Below are 25880 nucleotides of genomic sequence, written 5' to 3' on the forward strand. Positions count from 1 at the left end.
AAGAATGAATGGGGCCATGTATCGTGAGATTTTGAGTGACAACCTCCTTCCATCAGCAAGGGCATTGAAGATGAAACGTGGCTGGGTCTTTCAGCATGACAATGATCCCAAACACACTGCCCGGGCAGCGAAGGAGTGGCTTCATAAGAAGCATTTCAAGGTCCTGGAGTGGCCTAGCCAGTCTCCAGATCTCAACCCCATAGAACATCTTTGGAGGGAGTTGAAAGTCTGTGTTGCCCAGCGACAGCCCCAAAACATCACTGCTCTAGAGGAGATCTGCATGGAGGAATGGGCCAAAATACCAGCAACAGTGTGTGAAAACCTTGTGAAGACTTACAAAAAACGTTTGACCTCTGTCATTGCCAACAAAGGGTATATAACAAAGTATTGAGATGAACTTTTGTTATTGACCAAATACTTAATTTCCACCATCATTTGCAAATAAATTCTTTAAAATCAGACAATGTGATTTTCTGGATTATTTTTTCTCATTTTGTCTCTCATAGTTGAGGTATACCTAGGATGAACATTTATTTTTTGCCCCACTGTATGTATGAATGAAAGCATCCTTGCCTACCAGGTACAGTTAGAAACACACAGTTCTGGGTCTGAAATGAGTCTTTGATCTTCAAGGCAGCTTGTATTAATCTGAATAATTTTTTTAAAGGAGAACATTTGCACAAGTGTAGATGTGATTGTCTGTAGGGTTCAGGAAACATACGTCCTTGTGACAGGGTTATGTCCTTTTTTAAGTCTTTCGTTAAGAACTACTTGAAAATACACTTCTGCAGTCCCTATTTTGGAGGACGTTTGGCGCATGTGCATTTTAGGGACCCTTCAGTGCTCCTCAAGGCAACTTGCAACACATTGGTTGAAGTCTTGTTATAACTGGCAAAAAGGACTGCAAAATGCTAGCTCTTTAATTTGTATATTGTGGTGGAACATTATGGGACATAATAACACACACATAATTGTGTGTGTGTGTGTGTGTGTGTGTGTGTGTGTGTGTGTGTGTGTGTGTGTGTGTGTGTGTGTGTGTGTGTGTGTGTGTGTGTGTGTGTGTGTAGCTGTAGCTACAGGTGAGAGTAGGATTCTATTATTGTTGGTTAACACGGATACAGTACGAGAGCTCACTTACAATTACACCAGTTTCCTTCTCACAGATCTAAACCCAGTTTATCACCTGAAAGATTGTGTAGTGACGTGTTAAACACCTTTCACACAAATCAAATATAAGACAACCATATGCTGGTGTTACATATTCATGCGTCTGTTTCAGTTATATATGCACATACTGTATTTTATACAGAGTTTAAAGGGGACTTATTATGCAAAATGCACTTTTTGATGTCTTTTATACATAAATGTGTGTCCCCGGTACATCAGGGAACTCACAAAGTGTCAGAAAACACAACCCTTGCTCTTTTACTCCGTACCCACATCTCAAAAAAAATAAAAAAGGGGGGGTGCTAACAAGCAGATCCAGAATTTTCGCTCCTATAACGTCATTGGCGACATCTGGCCGACGTGACACGTCCCAACCTATCGTCTCCGGCACACATAACACATGTGGAGGCTATTTTTATATAACATTAGAAAGACTGATTCTTATTATTACATTATAAGCTTATTGTGCTCATTTATGTGGCTGTTTACATGAGACGTCAAACAACGTCATCTTCTTTCTCGGGAGGACTGAAAGTCCTGACCGGATTCTCACCTCGCTGATCTGGCATTTCTCAACTTCGGCAGGACGGAAAACGCGGACGGGTTTCCTGTGCTGATTTCTGGATTTCTTCAGCAGGCCCTCTCTACGTCCTGACACATGTCACCCAGCATGTTTCTCCTAATACCTATTTTTTTCCTACTGACTATTCTCCATCCATATGAGGTGCGTGAAGGGTATGAAGACCAAAATGTGCCTCATCTTGTCTTCCCTAGTAAAGACACAAACTGGGATTCTACTGTTTAAGAGCTCTGTAAATTGGAGCATTCTAATCTCCAAGGATCTCATGACTCTACCTTGTCTTATTCGTCTTTTTAGTCCTTATAACTGGTTGTTTTCAATGAACTGATATTCCTATGGTGGAAAGAGAGTAATAGGCCTATATAATGAATCTATGCAAACAACAACTTGGGTGAAAAGGAAATGTTTCATTGTTATCCTGCTCCTACTATCAGGAAATGTTCATCCAAACCCTGGACCAGATTTTAATTGTCTCAGTACCCCTGATGATTTTAAAGCAAGGTCGGGTCTTGTTATCATCCACATAAATGTCAGAAGTCTACTTCCTAAAATGGACCACATGAAAATCTGGGCAAAATCCTCTGATTCTGATGTTCTTGTTTTATCTGAAACTTGGCTAAATAAATCTATCACGGACAAAGACATTGCAATTAAGGGTTACAATGTGTTTCGTTGTGACCGTCCCAGAAAAGGTGGTGGTGTCACAATTTATGTAAAAACAAAATGTCATGCTACCATCCAATCATCTGTGTCTCTTAGCAGACAATTTGAACTACTTGCGCTGAAATTGGAACTTCTTAAGGGTCAGTTTATCACTGTTGTAGGGTGCTCTAGACCCCCTTCAGCAAGCATTGAGGCTTTATCATCACTGAGTCATCAGTTATCTTGCTTGGATTTTAATGAGATTTTACTTGATGGAGACTTTAACTGGGACTGGTTGTCCTCTGTCTCCGATAGTTTTAAATCAACCTGTGACTCTTTTAATCTTATGCAATTTATCAATAGCCCAACTCGTCCTAATCTTAAACAACAAGATAAATCGTCTCTTATCGACTTATTTTTAACAAATGCGCCTCATACGTTTTTGGATATTGGTATTTTTGCAAAGGATATGAGTGACCATTGCGCTATAGCTACAATCAGGCAAGCTAAGCTTCCAAAAACAAGACCACAAATAGTTTTTAAACGTGACTTTAAACAATTCTGCGAGCAAGCATTTTTTCATGACCTGTGGGATTTTGATTGGAACAAGATCTCTCTCATTAGTGATGTTGAACTGGCATGGGATTATTTTCATGAGGCTTTTACTAGAATTATAAACAAACATGCTCCTTTCTGCAAATGTAGGGTGAAAGGGCTAAAAAATCCCTGGTTTAGTCCTCAACTGGCCAGCATTCTAAAAGAAAGGGATATTGCCTGGTCAAGGGCCAGAAAATGGAAATCCCAAGTGGATTGGATTGTTTTTAGACAGCTCCGAAATCGTTTCACCTTCCTAGTTAAAAAGGCTAAATCTGATACTACATTTCTAATACTACTAGTAACTTAAATGATCCAAAGAAATGTTGGAAGGTAATAAAAAACTCATTTGGAACAGAAACAAAAAATGAATTACCAGCCTGCATTGTTACAGACTCGCAAACTCTCACTGACAAATCGGCCATTCTCAACGGCTTTAATGAACATTTTACTTCATCTGGTTCTTTGTTTGTGTCCCTACATTCGGGCCCTGGACAGAACGTTGATTCCTCATTCCACCTCCATCCCATCCCATGGCTCAGCCATTCAATTTCACTTTTATCGAGGCGATAGAGGTCCATAAAGCATTGCAGAATCTGGATCCACACATATCGGCAGGTCCGGACAAACTTCCTCCTAATTTTCTTAAATTAGCAGCAGACTTTATAGCTGAGCCGCTTACTTATCTTTTTAATTGAACTCTTTCCAACAATGAGATTCCTAACATATGGAAATCTGCACACATTCTTCCTTTACTGAAAGGAGGGGATCCCTCATCTGTTAATAATTATAGGCCAATTTCAAAATTATGTGTTGTAGCGAAGGTCCTTGAAAAGCTTCTCAGTGAACAACTTAAATTATTCTTGGACACAAATGATATTTTGTCAGAGCACCAATCGGTTTTAGAAAACAACACAGCACAACAACTGCTGCTATTAAAGTGGTGAACAACATCATTGAGGCATTGGACTGTAAAAAGTATTGTGCAGCTCTATTTATTGATTTGTCAAAGGCGTTTGACACAGTTGATCATATCATCCTGGCGGAAAGACTTCACAGTATCGGCTTATCTAGGCTGTAGGTTGGTTTTTTAATTATTTATCAGCGAGAACCCAATGCGTCCAATTTTCTGGGTCCTCTTCTTCCTTCCTCCCGATAGCAAAGGGTGTGCCACAAGGTTCCATATTAGGACCGATTCTTTTTACCATATATGTAAATAATCTATGTAATAAATTAGCAAATGCTTCTTACCATTTTGATGCAGATGATACTGTTATTTATTGTTCCTCCGCTTCTATAGAGCAAAGTCTAGATTTCCTCCAGTCTGCCTTTGATGTCATACAAACCCATTTATATCAACTAAAGTTATATTAAATGCTGAAAAATCCAAAGTGATGATATTTTCAAATGGCAAAAAGTTACCATCTATTCTACCCAAGATGTGTACTGCACAACGGACTGACATTGAGAGGGTCACTACTTACACATACTGTATCTGGGATTTCTTATTGAACAGAACTTGTCTTTCATGTTACACACGGAAAATGTTGTTTCAAAGCTACAAATAAAATTAGGTTTCTTTTACAGGAATAAATCCTGTTTCTCTTTTCAGACAAGGAAACATTTGATATCTGCAACGTTTTTACCTGTATTAGATTATGGTGACCGGCTGCTATACATGAATGCCTCTGACCAGAGCCTAAAGAGCTTGGATACTGTGTACCATTGTGCCTTACGATTTATTACTGGATGTGGATATCGAGTACACCATTGCACTTTATATGCATAATATAATATATAATTAATAATATAATGCATAATATATACACTTTATCTGCTCGCAGACTTTCCCATTGGTTGGGTTTTATTTATAAATCTCTGCTTGGGTTGGTTCCCTCCTACATTTGCACATATGTGTCAAAGAGAAAGTCTATGGCCTGCGCTCCCAAGATTTGATTCAGATGCTGGTTCCTACAGTGAGAACACAACTGGGTGAAACAGCTTTTAAATATGCTGCCCCCACAGCTTGGAACAATGTTCAGAAGGAGCTGAAACTCTCAGATTGAATCACTATGGGGGAATTCAGGTCCATCTTAAAAGGACAGAGAACACGACACCATTGGTAGATGTGAGTGCTCGTATATCCTAAAATAGTTTTAAATGTTGCCAGTTTTCAATGACTTTTAATAGTTTGTTTTACTTCGCATATTGACTGGCTAATGTGCCATTTTATTTGTGTTTTACAGCTGTATTTGTCTGCCTGTCATGTCTGTGTTTTATCTGTTGTAACTTTGTACATGCTGCCCCTCTTGGCCAGGTCACTCTTGGAAAATAGATTTTAATCTCAATGAGTCTTTTACCTGGTTAAATAAAGGATACATATATATATATATATAAGAAAGAACATGTCAAGCTATGTGCTGTATCAGAAACAATGCATGGCGTGTTTTGGGAGTAATATGCTGTGTGTTTACATTAGCAAGCATGCTAACACTCAGAGCTAACCATGGAGCTAACGCTGTAGGCTACTGGAGAGAATATGTGTAACGTAATGTCCTTGTGGTAAACCCTGCGAGAGAGGAAGGTTTGAGCTCCATACTGTTTCAGAAATAAAGCTTGAAGTGGTTAGGAGCATAATATGGCATTTAATCACCACAGTGTTTAGCTGAGATCTCCCGGTAGAAATCTCTCCCTAGCAGGGGAAAGCTGCGTAACGCTACAAAGGGGCGTGGCTAGCAGCAGACGTTCAATTTAAAGCAGAATCAGCCTGTTTGCAACATGGCTGCAATAGAGGGGTATGAGCAGTATGAGGCATGGCTACAATGGGAGATATGTTTGGTATTTTAAGCAAAAAACTTCACAGACATGTTTTGTATAGGTATGGCCCTACAATATATTTTTCAAATATAGCATAATAGGTCCACTTTAAGTGGCTGCACAAACTATCCTTATAATGGCCTGATGCATTGATGTATTTGTTATGTGTAAAAGATAATTGCATAGCTAGTTGTTTGTTTTATTAAGAAAAGAGTCAATTTGCTTAAAAAAATGCTAAAGGAAAAAAAACATATTTAAGGAACTAGAAAATGTATTTCTTTTTTTCCACAGTACTCTCAGTGCTAGTGAGAAGCATTACCAGTAGCTCCATCTTTGCCACACGCAAAATACAAATTATTAACACACTAAGTTAATATGAATCCAGAAAAATATATTAACCAGAAATGGCCATTGTGCATGATAACTAGTCATTTTAGCTTTGGTACTTTGAGTATATGTTAATGCTGATACTTTTATACTTGCTACTAGAGTAACATTTTAAATGCAGGACTTTTATTTGTAACAGAAACATTTCTACACTATGGTATTATTACTTTTACTTAGGTCAAAGGTCGGGTAATACTTCCACCACTGTCAAAAGTGAACGTCTGCAGTTCTTCTTTTAGAGGACGCCCCAAACCTCCTCCGAAATAAGTACTGTAGAAGTGTATTTTTAAGTAGTTCTAAACAAAAGACTTCAGCAAAAGGACACAACCCTGTCACAAGGACATATGTTCCCTGAACCAAACATAAATTCAAGTCTCAAAGTGTACCAGCAAAGGGTTTCCTCTTTACATTACCATCATCTTTATTTAAAGAGACTCTTGGTCCATTATTACAAAAACATACAACACTCAAATATAAATTAAAAAAGGCAGTTATACCAATGTTCCAACGGAGGTGACTGGTATCGTACAGCACTGAAACACGGATTTGAAAGCAGCATAATGACAGAGTTATGAGAAACATTCAATCGACAGATGAATTTGTGAATCAGATTTCTCAAAAGAGCATGGAACGTGTTGACTCGTGCGTTACAGAACATTTCACTTGCACTGCACCACCTTGGTTTTCTAAGCAGTATACGCAAACAGTCATTATATGCAACCTGGAGCTTCCGGAGGCTTGCCTTCTTATACTTGACCCACAAGGGGGCAGTATAGAGAGGAGTGCAATAAGCTCTAAAGAGGTTCACCTTAACCTTATCTGAACACCAAGAGAATTTTCTGCTTGTATATATAAGACACGCCGCTGTCTATACATGTCATCATCCTCAGCCATTTCATCTGTGATGACGTGTCCCAGATACTTAGTGTTACAGCAAACAGACAGCACCTGCCCTGACAGGTAGAATGTTGGAAAACAAAGGTTCTTATCCCCTTTTGCTCTGCAGATCATTACAGCGCTCTTCTTAGCATTGTATTTAACGTCAAATTTGACTCCGTAATCAGAACAAACATTTAGCAACTGTTGAAAACCAGCACTGCTAGGAGAAACAATAGCCAGATCATCAGCATACATAAGATGGTTTACAATCACATTACCAATCACACACCCTGTTTTACAGACACTTAATCATCTGATAGATCATTCATATAGATATTAAATTACATTACATGTCACTTGTTAGACGCTTTTATCCAAAGTGACTTACATACATTCAGTACTGTGGACAATCCTCATAGGAGCAATTTGGGGTGAAGTGTCTCAGGGACACAACGACATGCTGACTGCAGTGGGGTTTGAACCTGTGCTCCCCTGATCCGAACACCAACGCACTAGTCCACTGCGCCACAGCCTCTCTAACATCTTTTAAATGTTTTTAAGATAAATGTGAGCGGCTCTGAAGATCACAGACTCAGAACTGTATGTTTCTTACTGTACCTATTGGCAAGGATGCTTTCATGCATAACATATTTGTAACACAAAGACTGATATTCACAAAGCCCTCGAAAGTCTAAGCCTAGCTCCTAACAGGTTAAGTTCAAATAACCACTAACAAGACTAACCATCTACTGGTCACTTTACTTGAGCTAATGCTAACATCAGCGTGAAAACATTCTTGTCTACTTGTTTCTTTTATACAGTGACAAACACATTGCCATACTCTGAAATAGATTCAAAACACATGCCATTTAATCACAACATCCAATCTCTATCTCTTTGCCTTTCCTGTCTTTGTTTTTCTAAAAAACAATCAGAATCATTGATACACATTAAGACTCAGCAATCTGTGGAGTACTTTCCCGAGTCAATGCTCTGTCCTCAACAAAGCACAATGCATCCAGCCCCCCCTCCCTCTCTGTTTCCGAAGATGTATTCCCTCTGCCTCCAGACACTGGTAGTGGCCGACCCTACTGTGGATGGATCCGGTCCTTCCATGACAAAACACTTGAGGAGATGAACTTTGCTCTGCGTCAGGCGGCTCACTACTCCCTCGTTGTGAGTGTGACACAGGGATCCATCCCCTAAAACACGCTTGGTTGCTATCCTGGCCCGAAACTGTAGAACAAGATCTCCACTGATATCAGCACAGCAGGGACACTTTACATCATCCATTGCACACTGAAAACCCTAGTTTCCACGGCACCTTGGCGAATAAACACAATGAAAAAACACAAAAAGGATCTCTACTGTACGAAGCACCTATAAAGTTTTTATTTGCAGCCAACGCAGCAGGACTTACAACAGTTTGGCTCCTTTATACCTGTACTTGCATGTCTCATCCGTTTCATATTTTAATGGTTGATACTGTAAGTCGCTTTGGATAAAAGCATACATGAATTGTAATTTAAAATTATTCAAGATAGTCTATGATCAAATAAAAAGCCTGTACTCATCACCTCACAAGCCATCAGCCTCAACGCACAGTGACTAACACCAACCCACCTATTAGGGAGAGCCTTTTACAACCTGACTCACTGCATCGTAACACGTTTCATAGTAAAGACGCTTTGAGCTGAATTAAACCCATCTGACCCTGCAAGTGCATTCCAAGCCTCATTTCCTCCGTGGTGTTACCATCAAACAGCCCACAGTGACACACACACACACACACACACACACACAATAGTTTTTCAATGGGAAGATGATGAAAGTGATGTATTGGAGTGTTCTGACTGACTGAATGTGTGAGCATGCGAACCACGGTAAAAATAGAACATTGAGAATATTAACAACGAGGGAGAGTGTTTGTGAATGTGTGTGTGTGTGTGTGTGTGAGTGTGTCTGCGTGTGTGTGAACTTACTCATTCTTGGCGAAGGCGTACTTGTTGATGGTCTCGATGACGTCTTTGAAGAGGATCTTGGAGGTGAGGGTGTAGCCGTGGTGCACGATGGGCTCTCCATCCTGACCGTCCCAGCAGTCCACTGCGGACAGGAAACACAAACAAGATGACCCATGAGGAAAAATTGCAAATTCAATCAAAAAATAATAGCATTGCTATTTACTTTAAAACATTTTTTTATTTCTGGGCCAGTAATAGAAGGGTGCAGGAATGAGTATGTGGCAGCAGGGTGTGGTTAGGGCGCCGGCTGCTGGAGTGAAGGGAGTGGCTCGGCCAGAGGCCAGACAGCTGATCAGAATCAGGTAATCAGTCACTGAATAAAAGCATGCAGTAACCTGGTTCTGGTCTGTCTTGCAGTAGGCTGGATCCTGGAAGGTGTTTTGTGTTTTGTTAAACCCCTGTGTTACACCCAAACCCTGCTCTTCCCGTCCCTGTTCAGGTGCCACTGTGAGCCTCTCCGCTCACACCGGGTTCAATGAGGGACGGAAAGAGCAGGGATTGGGTGTAACAGGGGTTTATTGTTTAACAAAACACAAAAGGATCCTTCACGGGTCCTTTTGCGTCCTTCCAGGATCCAGCCAACAGCAAGACAGAGACAGAGACAGAGACAGAGACAGAGACAGAGACAGAGACAGAGAGAGAGAGAGAGAGAGAGAGAGAGAGAGAGAGAGAGAGAGGACTATAAGATAAATGTGTACTATAGGACAGTAACAAAAACAGTTTAAAAGGGGAGTGAATAGTGAAAGTAAAATATGCATAAATAAAAAGAAAGAATGCTAACTAGGTAACATAAGATAAGAATAAACCAGTTTAAATGATTTGTTATTGGTTGTGATCATATTCTAAAGATGTTTGGATTATAGAAAAGTATACAGCTCCCTTTCATCTGAGTGTTGAGAGCTGTATCCATAAATTCATTTTGCTCTCAAAGTGCACCAGATTGATGCATTTCACTTCAACATTTAACCCGGGGGTGCATGCAAAAAGTTTGAGAACCACTGAGTTAATGGGAGAAACAACAGATCATGAAAAGGAAAATATCCTTTATAAATGTCTGTTTGTAGCCTATTTTTAGCTCTGTATTTCTGGCGATAGCCTTCATGCTAAGCTGTGCCTGTATCCTGAGAGTGTGTGTCCTTGCTGACCCTCCACACAGCGGCAGCCGGCCTGCAGCACCCAGGCGTACATGTCCACCCTAGACTGGGACATCAGCTGGTCCCCCATCAGGTAGGTGTTGTGGGACGAGGCGATGAAGTAGTTGCAGAGCGGCTGCTTCATGTCCTGCAGCACACTGTAGTGCTCCGGGTTGAAGATGTCCCCCGCCGGGCTGCGCATGTAGTTAGTAATACCTGGAGGAAGAAGGTCAAACTAAATCAAGTTTTTTTTTTAAACAGTTTTTACTCCGGAATACAATCTGGAGTAGAGCTTGAAAAGTGGTGTACTGAGGATCAAAGCAAATGTGTTTTGGATTAATTTGGGATCTTTTTTTTTATTCTCAGGTTTGAAATTAGAATAACATTTTAAACCCAACACCTTTTCATCAAATAATCAAATTCTATTATTCATCCACATTACTTGATCTATTGAGATGTAAGCTGATAAGTAATTTAATTACTAAAAAACGACAGACATAACTCTTACACTAAATCTGTGCAAAACCCCAACAGAAAAAGAAGAAAGAGATTTTAAGTGGTCGTAATAATACAAGAACAAATTCTACATTTTATAAGAATAATATACAACATAAAATTATTTTACGTCACAAACTATGATATCACAGATTGTATTAGAATTGTTTGTTTAAGTCATTTTTTCACAATAAAATGACTCTTGAAATGACTTGATGTAAGTATATTTCCAAACAATGTTGTGTATTCCATTCACATTCAAATCTCACAGCTCATAGATATTCTGTCATCAGAGGGATGAGTTGTTCTGAATGTGGTCATTCATAACAAGCTGTTTACACATCAGCCACTCAGGTTTGACGTACATTCTCCTTCCAAAGGGAAAGAAAACAATGATTAAGGTATTACATATCTTTTCTAAGCGGAATAGAAAACATAGTAATAATATTTTTCATACAAGCCTTACTTCAGTAAATTAGAGAGGAGTCATCTGCCTATCCATTAAACTACATTACATGGGATTTACCTGATGCTTTACCCAAAGGCACTTGAGTGCATTAGCATTCATTTAAAGCCAAATCTTGTTATGTACTACCAACAGAAGAGAGACTTTACTTAAATGTAAATTCATTTCATTTCCTTTTTAATTTTCTTTTTTGTTCCTGTACACATTTACACTATACCTACAAAAGCACTAACAAAAGACTAGGGATTTAACAGAATACCACAAATTAAAGTGTGTTCTGTTCAATTAGTTCAAGTGTCACTTGCCTCTGGACAGGCTCTAATGTTGAGTCTCTTTGGACATTAGCATCTGCCATATGAATGAGATGTAAGGAAATATTCAGAGAATTTCTAAATTCTCTCCTTGCCGGGAAGCGAAAAGCCCCACTCTGATACAGTATTATTAGGATATTATTTCAATAGCAGAAAACAGAATAATTAATATGTAGGAAGCCTACATGGAACTTCTGTTACACTGGGTGTAAATGTTATTAAAGTAGGCTTACCATCAATTCCCAGAACTCCTTGCTTCTGGTTCTCGGAGCACGGCTCAAATTTGTTGATAATCTCCAGGCAATGTTCCTTGGTCACCTTGGTCATCTACAAATGATGTACACACATGTAAAACAACAATACTACTGTATGCATTATGCTACAATATACTTAAATATAATCCCTTCATAAAAAAAGAAAAATATGGCATCATAATTCATAATAATATCATTTATGATAAGTTAAAGCATCAACCAGTTGTGAGTGCTCCCTACATCCTGGATGCAGAATGCAGCTGCCTGTCTGCTAGCTGCTCTCAAAGCCCCGCCCCCCCATCAGTCAATCACACCCAAGCGCAAACTCTGGGGAAGAGCCGGGAGCCAATACGGAAGTGCCACACACTGCAGTTCATCTAGTGGCCAGTAGGAGCAGGCTGCAGAAGGGAGCAATTTCCATAGACCCCCATGTTAAAATGCCCAACTTTACAGCAGAAATAAACATGTTTACATCGTGGTTCAAAAAACCATATTCTCTGTATAGTTAGATTCCCCCTTCATGACTACTGTGTGGGGGGTGCATTTGTTCTCAACTCATCTGTTTAATTAATATTAAGCCTTAAAGCTTTTGCATAAATTAGGGCGTGGTCCCTTTGATGGACATGTACATGCCTCACTGTCAGCTAACAGCAACTTGTTGTCCACTCTGCTAGGCTACAACCATAGAGGCTACATAATGCTAAACGGGAGAAAATGTTAATAGGGGACCCAATTATCCCAGTGGTGGCCGCCGGAGCTAACGGAGCCGCAGGGGGCTAGCTCCAGCTGGCGTCCCGGAACTAGCCCACTGCGGCTCCGTTAGGTCCGGGAGGTGGAGTCCGTCTTTTCTCAACTTGTGAATGACAAGCATTAAGAATAACAAAATATAGCTAATTCTCTTGCAGATTGTCTCATTTGATTATGAATGTAACGTTTATATAGGGAAACTACACTGTTAGCAGTAACTTGGTATGCATGTATTTCATGTTAGCTTAGCTTCTTAGCCTGAGCTAGCTCTGTTTACTTCCAGTTCGGAGGCAGCAGGTCCCGCCTCGGCTCTGCCTCTTTGCCCTTATTTGGAGCAGGCGGGATTAGACTATGACGTCACAGTCGAGCCGTTAGTGGCCGACTCCGCCTACTAAGGGCTTCTTGGCAACTCTGCAGAATCCTATGGGTGACGTCACGGACACTACGTCCATTTATATATACAGTCTATGATCACACCCCATGTTGATTATTTAAAAAGGGAGGGCAGTCTACCCCTCACCAAGAACTCGCATACTTCGTCATCGAGTGCCGCAGAAGGACTGTTCCAATATCCAGCATACTTGGAATTCTACCGAGCCCGGCGTACTTTGTTTGGAGAAATGTCTAGGCTGCACATGTGTAGACTCTGCGGTCTTCAAATCCCCACAATGCTTTGCGCACGGACCAATTTCCCCAAATCTGTGGCGGAAAATGTAAGGCGGGGCCTCTGATATGACGCACACCTGCACACTTGCTATTCCACTCTTCGTTTCCGAATGCCAGGAAGTATTCTTGCCTCGCTTCTGAAGCAAGTGACTCGGAAGACATGTGCTACCAAGCAAGCATACTCGACATTGAGAAACACCCTCTGTGTTAGTGTGTCTGTGACCGTTCAAACTATGGGACAGGATCTGGCTCTGGATATTGATGAAATTGATTAGGGAGGCTGTGGCTCAGTGGTTAGTGTGCTGGACTTCGAATTAGGGGGTAGCAAGTTCGAGTCCCACTGCAGTCAGCATGTTGTTCCACAGTACTGATTGTATGTACAGGGCTCGACATTAAGGACTGCCTGGGGCCATCTAGTATTTAGCTCGGGCAATGAAGCCTCACCTGCTGGTTGCCCGATCGGGCAATCTATTATGCCAGTATCATGCAGCTCGCGGATCAGTAATGAGTGACCCGACAGTAAAACTAAACATATCTATAACTAGTTTAGGTAGTTTGAGAGGTAATTAAAATAGCTACGTGTGATATTCTAACCTGAAGTGTGTAATGTCCGCTCACCGCTGCATGTGATCATGCAGAGCTGCGTGTCGATCGTCAGCAGCAGCTGATCTCTCTCTCAGATTAGACTTCACTCGCGTTTATGTCCATATCGATCAGATCCAGCTAGTTCTAGCTAATGATGTGACTACCTGCTTATTAAAAGACACTTAAACAATAAGTGTCGCTATGCAACTGGGTGAGGCTGTCACTACCCGATCCGTCCCCCTGCCCGATCGGTACTGCGCATGTGCGAGATGGTCCGCCATATTGGACAACTCCGGACGGCAACCCAAGATGGACACTTGACACAGTGGCTTTTAGAAAAGCTCAAAAAGAAAACTCGAGAGAGAGATGAGTTATTGTTATTACAACGTGACTTCACTATTATTTAACAACTCTTTTTATTGGGTTCTTTTATTTGGGGTTAAGTACATTGTCAGAATAAGTGAGGAATGAATTTAACTTCTGTTAGATAGCTATCATACTGAATAAATATTTACTGTGAATGTATGCAAAAATGTATGGCATATAGCTGTCTAACAGAAGTTAAATTCATTCCTCACTTATTCTTATCGCTTGCCGTAAGCAGTCCACAGACTATGCGTTGTCAGCCTCTTCTGGCAGAGAGCTCCACTCTGATGTTCTTGGGTAATGAGTGTTTGAAAATGTTGCCAGAAGGGAATATTCGCTCAAGAGTTTCACTTCAGACAGGCTCCAGGTACATAGAGGAATCAACCGCTCAGATTATGGACAATCTAACCAGAACTAACCAATTCCCTCATTCACTTTCACTCAATTCCAAACAATGCAACAGTTCGAGCATTTGTAGACACTGCTGTCCACCTGAAACATCCAAAGTACAAGTAAAAAGTCCACCTAGCGTCTTTTCTGAGCGCCAGTGTCTTTTTTTCATTAATTTCAATGAGAACAGAGTGCATTCAGTCACATGCTGCCGCCAATAGAAAAAGTACAGCTTCCAACGTTTGTTTTCTGAGCGGTCCACTTTCAATTGAAAATATGTCAACAGTTCAGAAAAGTGCTGTTGATGTCACTGAGGCAATTGGATGGAAAGCTTGTTTGTTGCCGTGTTTTTCACACAGTAACTATCATATAGCTGTCAGTGGTGTGTGGGAGCAGGATTCTTCATTTTGGTTGTAATAGTGATAAAAACATGTCACACAGATGTATAGTAGCTCAAACAGATTATAAAATGATTATAAAATGACATATTAATAAAAAAACTGGAACGTTATGGAATCAGGGGTGTAGTTTTGGAATGGGTAAGGAGTTATTTAACCAACAGGCAACAGTTTGTGAAGCTGGGAGAGTGTCGTTCTTCATATTTGGACATTACATGCGGTGTCCCCCAGGGGTCAGTATTGGGGCCGAAACTATTTATTATGTATATTAATGAAATATGCAATGTATCGACAGTACTCAAGTTTGTTTTGTTTGCTGATGACACTAATATATTTTGTTCTGGGGACAATGTACAGCTACTACTGGAAGAGATCACAGCTGAAATATGCAAACTAAAGTTATGGGTAAACAGTAATAAGTTATCATTGAACTTGAATAAAACAACATTAATCATATTTGGAAATAGCAATACACTAGCATCCATTAAGATAGATGGGATTTTCATTGAGAGTTAAAGAACATACATTCCTTGGAATCACAATTGATGAGAAACTGAGCTGGAAACCACACATAAAACATATTCATTCCAAAGTCTCAAGAAGTATTGCAATATTAAACAAGGCAAAACAGATTCTTGATCAAAATTCCCTCTACATTCTTTACTGTTCATTGGTGTTACCTTATTTAAGTTACTGTGCAGAGGTTTGGGGCAGTAATTATAAAACTATAAATAATAAAACACAATCCCTATTTATTCTACAAAAAAGAGCAATAAGACTTATAATGTCGGCTGTAGGGATCATACAAACCCATTATTCTTAGAGCTAAATGTATTAAACTGTCAGATCTTGTTGAATTCCAAATTGTACAAATCATGTTTAAGGCAGAAAATGTTGAATTACCTGGAATATTCAGATATTGTTCAATGAAAGACAAGGGAATTATTATTTACGTGGTTCATTTATATTCACTAATGTTAGGGTGCGCACAACAAAGAGAAGTGTTTGTGTTTCTGTTTGTGGGGTGAAGATCTGGAACAATTTGAGTGAGGAGCTAAAGGGATGTCCAAACATCAAACTATTCAAAAAGAGGTATAAAGACACAATTCTCACAAGGTACAGGGAGGACACTGCTAAACCATAACTGTTTATATTCTTGTTTTGTATTCTATTTATGAATTTGTGTTTGTATGATGGCAGTTGCAAGAAAAAGTATGTGAACCCTTTGGATTCTCCACACATAGCGTTGTGTGTTCCTTCCAAACAACTCAACTTTGTTTTCATCTGTCCACAGAACATCCAGGTGCTCTTTTGCAAACTTCAAACGTGCAGCAATGTTTTTTCTGGACAGCAGTGGCTTCCTCCGTGGTGTCCTCCCATGAACTCCATTCTTGTTCAGTGTTTTACGTATCGTAGATTCGTCAACAGAGATGTTAGCATGTGCCAGAGATTTATTTAAGTCTCTAGCTGACACTCTAGGATTCTTCTTCACCTCATTGAGCATTCTGCGCTGTGCTCTTGCAGTCATCTTTACAGGACGGCCACTCCTAGGGAGAGTAGCAACAGTGCTGAACTTTCTCCATTTATAGACAATGTGTCTTACCGTGGACTGATGAACATCAAGGCTTTTAGAGATACTTCTGTAACCCTTTCCAGCTTTATGCAAGTCAACCATTCTTAATGGTAGGTCTTCTGAGAGCTCTTCTGTGCGAGGCATGGTTCACATCTGACAATGCTTCTTAAGAATAGCTCATTCAAAACTGGTGTGTATTTTTTATAGGGCAGGGCAGCTTTAACCAACACCTCCAATTTCGTCTCATTGATTGGACTCCAGGTTGGCTGACTCCTGACTCCAATGAGCTCTTGAAGAAGTCTTTAGCCTAGGGGTTCACATACTTTTTCCACCCTGCACTGTGAATGTTTACATGGTGTGTTCAATAAAAACATGTAAACATATCATTGTTTGTGTGGTATTAGTTGAAGCAGACTGTGTTTGTCTATTGTTGTGACTTAGATGAAGATCAGAACACATTTTATGACCAACTTATGCAGAAATCCAGGTCATTCCAAAGGGTTCACATACTTTTTCTTGCAACTGTATATATATAAATATATAGAGACCATTCTCCTAACTTGCCTGTATATATTATATGAATGATTATATACATTATTCAAGATTATAAGTATACATTTATATTGTATGTATTAAGAAATTAAAAAATAAATGAAAAAAAAGGGAGAAGGAGTCGGATTAAATAAGTGTAAACTTCTTCCGACCCCTTTTCGGACGTGTAATTAGCTAAAGCGTTGTTGTTTATTGATATCAGACAATGATACTACAGATTATTTAATTATTAATTAAATATTTCGTTTTGTTATTGCATTCATTTGTATAGTACTGTATCATGTCTGTATCATCTTTTGTTTCATTTGTATTTTCTTTGGTTTTACACGCTCGAAAAAAATAAATAAACTAAAATCCAATGCTAGCCTGTCATATAACAGTGGTGACAGGTTGTCAAGACATTGTTGTCATGGAAACTATAGAAAAAGTGCTGGGAGCATCTTTTGGATGAAACATTGGGAGGATGCTCTCCCCTGTGCTTTATTCCAAAAAAAGGTTCTATGCTGACGGGGGCGTTAACAAAGGCTTTTGCTTTAGTGGGATTCGAGGCAATTTTTACATCTCAACAGAATCTGGATAAAGTGCTGTGTGGAGAGTAAATCCAGACACTCAGCAGATGTTAGTTCATTGTTACTGTGGATTGGCACCAAAGAGCATGCTGGGAGGCAGAGAGCCTGCAGACTGCTGCCAACACACACCCCCCATTAGCATCATATATTTTCTTTTCTTTGTACAGTTATGACAACCAGTACCTAGTTGGGCTTTAATACCATAAACATTTTAAGTGTGTGTTTTAGTTGCAAAACAATTATACAATTAGTATTCACTTTTAAAAATGCTAACATTGGACAATAACAGAAGCTTTAGCCCTGAAAGACATTGCTATTGACAGCAGCCATTGCTTGTATACATGGAGGTGTTGTGGATACATTGTGCTGGGTTTCCTCATTGATCCACACACACAGAGGGCTGGACGGAACGTGGTTTCAGAGCTGTTCACTTGTGCCCCTTTTCCACCAAATCAGTTCCAGTTCTAGCTCCGTCCTTGCGCTTTTCTGGTTCCGAACTGGTCTTCTTTTTAGCCCCAGTTGTGTTTCCACCGCTAAGAGCCCGACTGGTGCTGCGTCATGACATCACCGCTTACGTCGCTGATTTTCTCCTTGACGTCGCTCACAACAACAACAACGGGGGACTGCGTCGGGTCGATTCACAGCAAGAGTTGCAGCGGCTGAAGATTCCGCTCTCCCCGACGGGAGTCTGCGGGAGCGGCATCTCACGATCGGCGTGTTGGAGACCCCTGAATTAAAGTATCAAGTCACCTCAAGTCAGAAAGCTCAAGTCCAAGTCAAGTCCCGAGTCATTGGTGTTCAAGTCCAAGTCGAGTCGCAAGTGTTTTGTGATTTTGTCAAGTCGAGTCCAAAGTCATCAAATTGGTGACTCGAGTCTGACTCAAGTCCAAGTCATGTGACTCGAGTCCACACCTCTGATTGATGGTACATAATACATTTTTCTAAATTGTATTCAGTATAGTGTTGCACGGTGTATCGATACTTGAAAGGTACCGCGATACCCTGCTGTTAAAAACGATACGATTTCAGTTTCATTAGTATCGGTACTTTAAGAATGACGGAGAAAAGTACTCCGGTGAGAAAGCGCTGTTTTAATAAGAGCCGTGTGTTCTGCTTCCACTCCCTGCACTGCAGCCGTGCCTGCAGTCCCGCCCCTCTCAAGCACGTTCTAAGTGCCTCCCCTCTCTCGTGCACGCTCTAAGTCCCTCCCCTCTCTCGTGCACGCTCTAAGTGCCTCCCCTCTCTCGTGCACGCTCTAAGTGCCTCCCCTCTCTCGTGCACTCGCTAGCTGCCAGAGCATGTGAGAAAGCGAGAAGCATGGCTGCAAGTGGGAGTGCAACTGCCGCTGCGCCTCGGCTTGTTGACAAAAAAGAGAAATTTGGAAGTATTTTAGCTATATCTCTGACAGTGAGGGCAAGCCTACGGACACCACGAGGCCTGTCTGTAAGAAATGTATTAATTTTATTTAATACGAATTCTTGTCATTTATTTTAATTATTGTTCTCATTGTTTAAAAGTTTGTTATGGTTCTGGTGTGAAATATAAAGCACAATAATTACATTTAAGACGGTTTCCCTTTTTTTAAGAAAAGTATCGAAAAATATTCAGAATCGCAATTCTTGACTTGGTATCGGTATCGAAACCAAAATGTTGGTATCGTGACAACACTAATTCAGTATTACAAATACGCTTATATTAATACCAAAACAGGCTGTATATCATGATGTATTGAGAAAACCAAGCCATCCTAAGTAAATCTAATATCCAGCACCCCCATATAGCCAGAATGGAATGATCCTTTGTTTCATGAACCAGTTCCCTGCCGCTGAATAGTTGACCATTTATTGTTTAGGAATGTAGGTATGTATCTATAAGTCTACAGAAGTCAAATATTAGGTCCAAGACTATTACATTAATTGTCATATTCAGTCAGGTACATAACAGGATTGTGCGTTTATATAGGAGCTGTTCACTAATATGGAAAGATGATGGATTAATGTTGGTCACAATAACTTCATTATGTTCTCTTCACTCTGACAGACACACAAGGAGAAGACGGAAGCAGAAATGAACAGAGTGTGCAGGTAATGATTCCAGTCAGGACAACACTGCTGCTTCTCTGCATCGTTTCAAACAAATCACTTCACAAAACTGCCTGCAGCAAAAGGAGTAGGAGAGCCATCTCGTTCCCAGCAGCAGATCTTAACGCAGAGGATAATTGGAGAGAAATAACGGCCCACCTGAGCGGAGCCGACGGCTCAACTTCCAACAGAGCCGTCTGCCTCTGCACATTAAAAAGCCTAACAGTGTGCAAATTATCTGAAGGAGCACACACTGGGTGTTTAAAGAAAACGAGCTGTTCCGCCCATTGCTTATTTTTCTCTTTCAAGCCATTGTATCATTAGCAAGTTAGTTCTTCATCTGACAGCCCGTTACAACTGCATCTCCCGAGCTGAGATGCTACGATGCTAATTTCCCTGTGTTCATGTCGCTACATTAAGGAACAACTCAGGGGCCCAGTGGCTCCTCGGTTAAGCTCTTGACCTCCCACCATGCACAAGAGCCTTATGGGTATTAAGTCAATAAAACTGTGAAAGAGCAGAAACACAAACGTCTGCCTGTAGCAGCACACAAGGGGACATTTCATTTGATTGGTTCAGTGTTCTAAAAGCTTATGTTTCAGGCCCTGAGCACTAAATGGCCACTTATTGTCTGCTAATGCTCTAGTCAATTGGGATGAGCGCACACAAATATTCATGCTTGGTAGGATCATCTCTGTTTTTTGTTAAAAGAAAGTAGCCTTTCAATGCAGCAAATATTTTGTAGCTTGGATTTACATAACATGAAAAGATGTTCAACAACAAGCGTATCTATAGTCAAGATTGTTTTCTCGAACCGCACACAGTTTTATTGAAACATTCACAAAAATGTAAAATAAAAAAAATGGAATCTTCAAGGTTCCTCCAAGAAACCAGCTTAAACCAGACATTGCTAGCCTAGTTTAGCCCAAAGATGAAACCAGGCCGAAGCAGCTAGCATGTTGTTTAGCCGATTTGCTGCTCCAAAAGTACCACACATTTTTTGTGGCTTGGATTGACCATTTACTAGCTTACTTATGGGCTGGTAAATTGGGATGATGGCAACAGAAATATCCATGCTTGACTGAATCTGTTATTTTTCTAAAGAAAGTAGCCTTTCAATGCAGCAACTGCTTTATCTCTTGGATTCAAATGTACCACTGATTGCCTGATAATGTGGGATGATAGCACAAACCAACGCAGCGAAAGCACACTGACTAACATTTAACTGTTTGTTTTTTCTGCACACGAACAGAAATGTTAAAAGATACATGGGGCAGAAGTTTGAAATGTAAAAATATTTGGGCGTTAGAAAGAAGTGGGTTCAGAGGACCTCTACAGCCGCTGCTCATCTCCGCTGCAGATACATGTTTCAGGATCATTACTGACATTAATACACTCAAATCTACAAACGGTCTGTTTTCCAATACAACAGGAAACGTCTCTGAATCCTTTCTAAATCAGGGACTTTGTCACAGCAGTTACCTTTTGCTCCGTCTCCAGGAAGCGGGCCAGGTCCTCAGAGTCCAGGTGGTCTTTGTGGTTGCTGTAGGTGATCATGAGGAGGTACAGATCTCTGCGTGTGGACATCATCTTGTAGAAGGAGCAGAACTCCTCGAAGCCCAGCGCCCCCTGGTTGTCATCCGTGTCCGCCTCCTACACCGGGTACAAGGAACATTTAGGCTCTTTGCTCTTCGTATTTTAATAGCCACCTACAAACATGCAGGGTGGACAGACTGATGTTGTTCTGCAATCTAAAGCCATTTTCAATATGTTCTGAAAATTAATTGTTTCTAATTTGTTCATACTGTCTGTAGTTATTTTGCCATAGTATTTGAGGTCTTGAAATGAAATATAATGTCTTGTTCATTAATGTTGAAAATGGGATGATTCACATAACTTTCTAAGCTAAGCTTTCTGCCCTCCCAGTTCACCTTTCTTTTTCGCCACCTTTGTGTATACATTGTCTATATTAAAATGTAATTATTTTAATTGAATAAATATATTTATACATATATTTTGTATTTACTGAAATGACCCATTTACTAAATGTCAATACTTATTCAAAAATCGTCATTCCCTGACATCACATGTCAATACAATAACTTTCCTCCAGGAATATGCAATTTGTGTTTGTAATGTTGAATGAAGCATAATTGGACTTTTTTGTATGTAGTGTTGGTATCTCAGCTATTTATTCATGTGAGTTTCAGACAGTCAGCCTTACTTACTACGTTGAATGAGGAAACAGTCATATCTAGACAATTGAGTCTGGTCATTGTTAAAGAACTGAGACATTTTACAGAAGTTGTAGATTACAAAACTGTTAAATTCTTAGTCTTGTTTAAGATGAATTATCTGACAAAACCCTTTTTGTCAAAGCCAAGTAAACATCAGAAACAACCTAAAGCTAAAAATCCTTCTGATTTCAGTCTAAGATAAAGAACAATAAGGAACAACATATATTAAAATATGTATATAAACCATGGATTGATTCAACACGAACAAACAATGCCAACAAGATCTTAAAATAATGAAAAACGTCTATGACAGACTGTCGACTGTTACCCCTCTTCATTTCTTGGCTAAGCTTCTGAGGCCATATGCTGCTGCCAGGCCCAGGGCTCCAGCGCTGTTATTATATTAAAATATAACTTTTAATTTAAAATGTGACCACACTTTTTATAATTAGTAAGTATTCTTTATTAACAAGTGTGTAATATTGTTCATTGACCAACATAAAGCTAGTTTGCTAAAATGTTTACTCATAGATCAAAAACGACTTTCTCTTTCCACAGAGAAATAATATGATTCTGCGTGCTTTTTCTTATTCATATGTCTTACTTATTATAATTTGGTATGGGAATACTTTAATAAAGGCATCCATATTGAAATCCATCACACTTTTGGGTGGAGACTTATCCCGGAGTTCCCCAACAAATGAACTGCTGCACTCGATCCCCCATCCTTACCTAAAGAATTTCATTATTATCTGACTATAAATAAAGTAACGTCCGTCATATCTCATGCTCCGTTGGTGGGTGTGTGGGTGTGTTCATTACAACGTAGCTATGCCTAAATCATATCCTGCTTCATCATCAAATGTATTCTAAATGGGATATACATTTCCAAAAGTAAATTCATGTTGTACTGTAGAAGCCTTGAAACGAGGTATTGAGACAATAAACTCATCAGGAAAATATTTACTGAGGTAATAAATCAAGTGATAAGTAGGGTAATTCTCTCGTGGACTTCTATAAAATTGGCCTCCTTTTTGCAACCTCACAATGGCTGGTTGTTGGTAGGTCACAACCAAACTCTCCACTTCTCAAGAGTCAAAAAATGATTAGCGCTTCTTGAGAATCCTGCAAGCAGCCGACAGGAGGGTTAGCAATGGGTCCACTTGGAAGTGGCACTGTACCGGTATGTTGTAATGGAGAGGCTTCCACATCATGTGAAGAACCAAATATCATGTGCAAGGGATTACAGTGGCTTCACTGGAAATGATGTAACCCTGCACCTAACCATAAAACAGAATGAATAGACTACGTTGAATGAGGAAACAGTCATATCTAGATGATACTAAATTATAATCATGTGCGTTATGTCGCAAATACCAAATCTGTGTGTTGGATAAGTACATCTCCAGAATGTTGCCATTGGTGTTACGAGTGAACTTTTCATAAATCTGTCCACAGGGCGAGGTTCTAGCTGGTTGCACACATTTATAGTTGTGCCTGAGAAGGCAGCATGAAGTCCCGCACACAGAGTACTGAAGTCATGAGTCACTTCCTCTAACTCCAAGTATTGGTGTCACTCTTCTGAATCTTACGTAAAAACTGTCTCCGCTAACAGATTTAGCATCCCAACAGTAAGCACAGTGTTCTCTGCCTGACACAGCTCATTCACAGGAAGCAAGAGGACTCAGAGACAGGGACAACACTTCACGTCACCAGACTCTGCTGCTGGTTTGCATACATGTCACTTAGTTGTGACACGAGTGACAGAAGAAGAGAGACAGAATTAATCATATGGCAAGCTTTATTAGACGGAGCTCACAGCAGTGTCTTGTGGCGAGGCTGCAGTGATACACACTACATTTACAGTTATATTTCAAAAGAAGAAGTGGTGATGAACATATGGAAAAAAACATTTAAGAAATGTGGATCCCCATTGCTGTTTCTCTGACTTCTTTGCAGAAGAATCTTGTCTTAATCAGGACACATGTTAGCCCCAGGGGGATAACAACTTGGCAGAAGCACAGCTGCAGAAAGACACACACACACACACACACACACACACACACACACACACACACACACACACACACACACACACACACACACACACACACACACACACACACACACACACACACACACACACACACACACACACACACACACACACACACACACACACACACACACACACACCACACACACACACACACACACACACACACACACACACACACACACACACACACACACACAACACACACACACACACACACACACACACACACGTATTATTGAATGAGAGAGGTTCCAGGTTGAATTGAGGCGAATATTTGTAATGTTCAGAGGTTGTTGTGTTTAATATTCATGAGAATATTTGTCATTGTTCAAATGATAATAAACATTTGCATAAAGCATATTTGTCCACTCAAATGTTGATAAGAGTATTAAAAACTTGAAAAATATTCCTCTAAGGTACATTTAGAACAGATCAAAAATGTGCGATTAGTTTGCGATTAAATATTGTAATCGACTGACAGCCCTAGTTACACATATTCTCTCCAGTAGCCTACAGCGTTAGCTCCATGGTTAGCTCTGAGTGTTAGCATGCTTGCTAATGTAAACACACAGCATATTACTCCCAAAACACGCCACGCATTGTTTCTGATACAGCACATAGCTTGACATGTTCTTTCTTAAGTGTTTACCGCTAGAACAGTGCCATTATATGTATTACTATTATGTATAACAACTTTACTCTAAGCCTCCAGCAGACATCCTGCTGAATACACAGACAGACAGCTGTGACTGTATACGGAGACGATAGGTTGGGACGTGTCACGTCGGCCGGATGTCGCCAATGACGTAATAAGAGCGAAAATTCTGGATCTGCTTGTTAGCACCCCAGGAGGAAAAGAGAGAGGGTTTAGTTTTCTGATACTTTGTGAGTTCCCTGACACACCGGGGACACTTATTTATGTATAAAAGACATCAAAAAGTGCATTTTGCATAATAGGTCTCCTTTACATTGTTAGCAGGCTTGTTCCTCTGCGTTTTAGCTCGACAGCTAACATGGATTCATTCATCAGTTGGAATTGCAGCGTTCTCCCACTACAAAGATTTGCCTACACATCTGCAAGTCTCTGCTGTGATAAATCATTGAGCAAGGCCTCTGCTAGAGAACCTACTTCTCTGCTCTCATTTACAACTATCACTATCACAAAAAAAACTTTGCAAAACTTTTTGCGACTCATTTTCACTAACAACATACCACTCAGTCAACGGGGACTTCCATAAGCATGACTTGCAATTAAAGAAGATATATTATACTTGTTTTTAGGTTCACATCAGTATGTAGTGTCTCTACTGTGACATGTCTCCATGCTTTAATGTTCAAAAAGCTCTTTATTTCTCTCATACTGCCTGTGCTGTAGCACCTCTTTTCACCCTCTGTCTGAAACCAGAGCCCAGTCTGATTGGTTAGCTGACTGGCTCTGTTGGTCAACCCCTTAGAGATCACTCTAAGGGGATAGACTAAGGTCTATCACATACAATATGTTGGAAGACTAGCCAATCGAAGCAATTGTGTGACATAGTGATGTCACTCTGCTACTGAAGTAAACAAAGGAATCCAATGGATGCGTTTTAGGCAAGGGGGGGGGGGGGGGGCTGTGTGTGTGGGAGAGAAACTCCCTCTGGAGGGAACACAGGGATTTTACCTTTCCAGACCATTTACATGCACAGAAACCTTTAGAACACGACAGGAGAGGGAAAACCCAAAAAGCATAAGAGGGCCCCTTTGAAGTTTTCTTTACAGATATTCAAGGTCCCCAGAGGATATACCTGCATGACTTTGGTAACCCAGAGACTTTTCCTTTAGCACCACCAACAGATTACACTTATCCTGTGAAATATCTCAACCACCTTTTGACAGACTGGGAGTACATTCTGTTCAGATAAGCTTCTTTGT

General features: G+C 40.2%; 1 protein-coding gene across 1 annotated transcript in view; it reads right to left on the reverse strand.

Moving 5' to 3' along the window:
- plch2a (phospholipase C, eta 2a) overlaps window positions 1-25880 on the reverse strand; it is a 108623-nt gene that overhangs the window by 44183 nt on the left and 38560 nt on the right. Inside the window, 4 exon segments of the mRNA XM_034200708.1 lie at window positions 9049-9169; window positions 10233-10436; window positions 11726-11819; window positions 21156-21326. Coding sequence (XP_034056599.1) covers window positions 9049-9169; window positions 10233-10436; window positions 11726-11819; window positions 21156-21326 — 590 coding nt within the window.

This window comes from Gymnodraco acuticeps, unplaced genomic scaffold (genome assembly GCF_902827175.1).
Source record: "Gymnodraco acuticeps unplaced genomic scaffold, fGymAcu1.1, whole genome shotgun sequence".
Lineage (NCBI taxonomy): Eukaryota > Metazoa > Chordata > Actinopteri > Perciformes > Bathydraconidae > Gymnodraco > Gymnodraco acuticeps.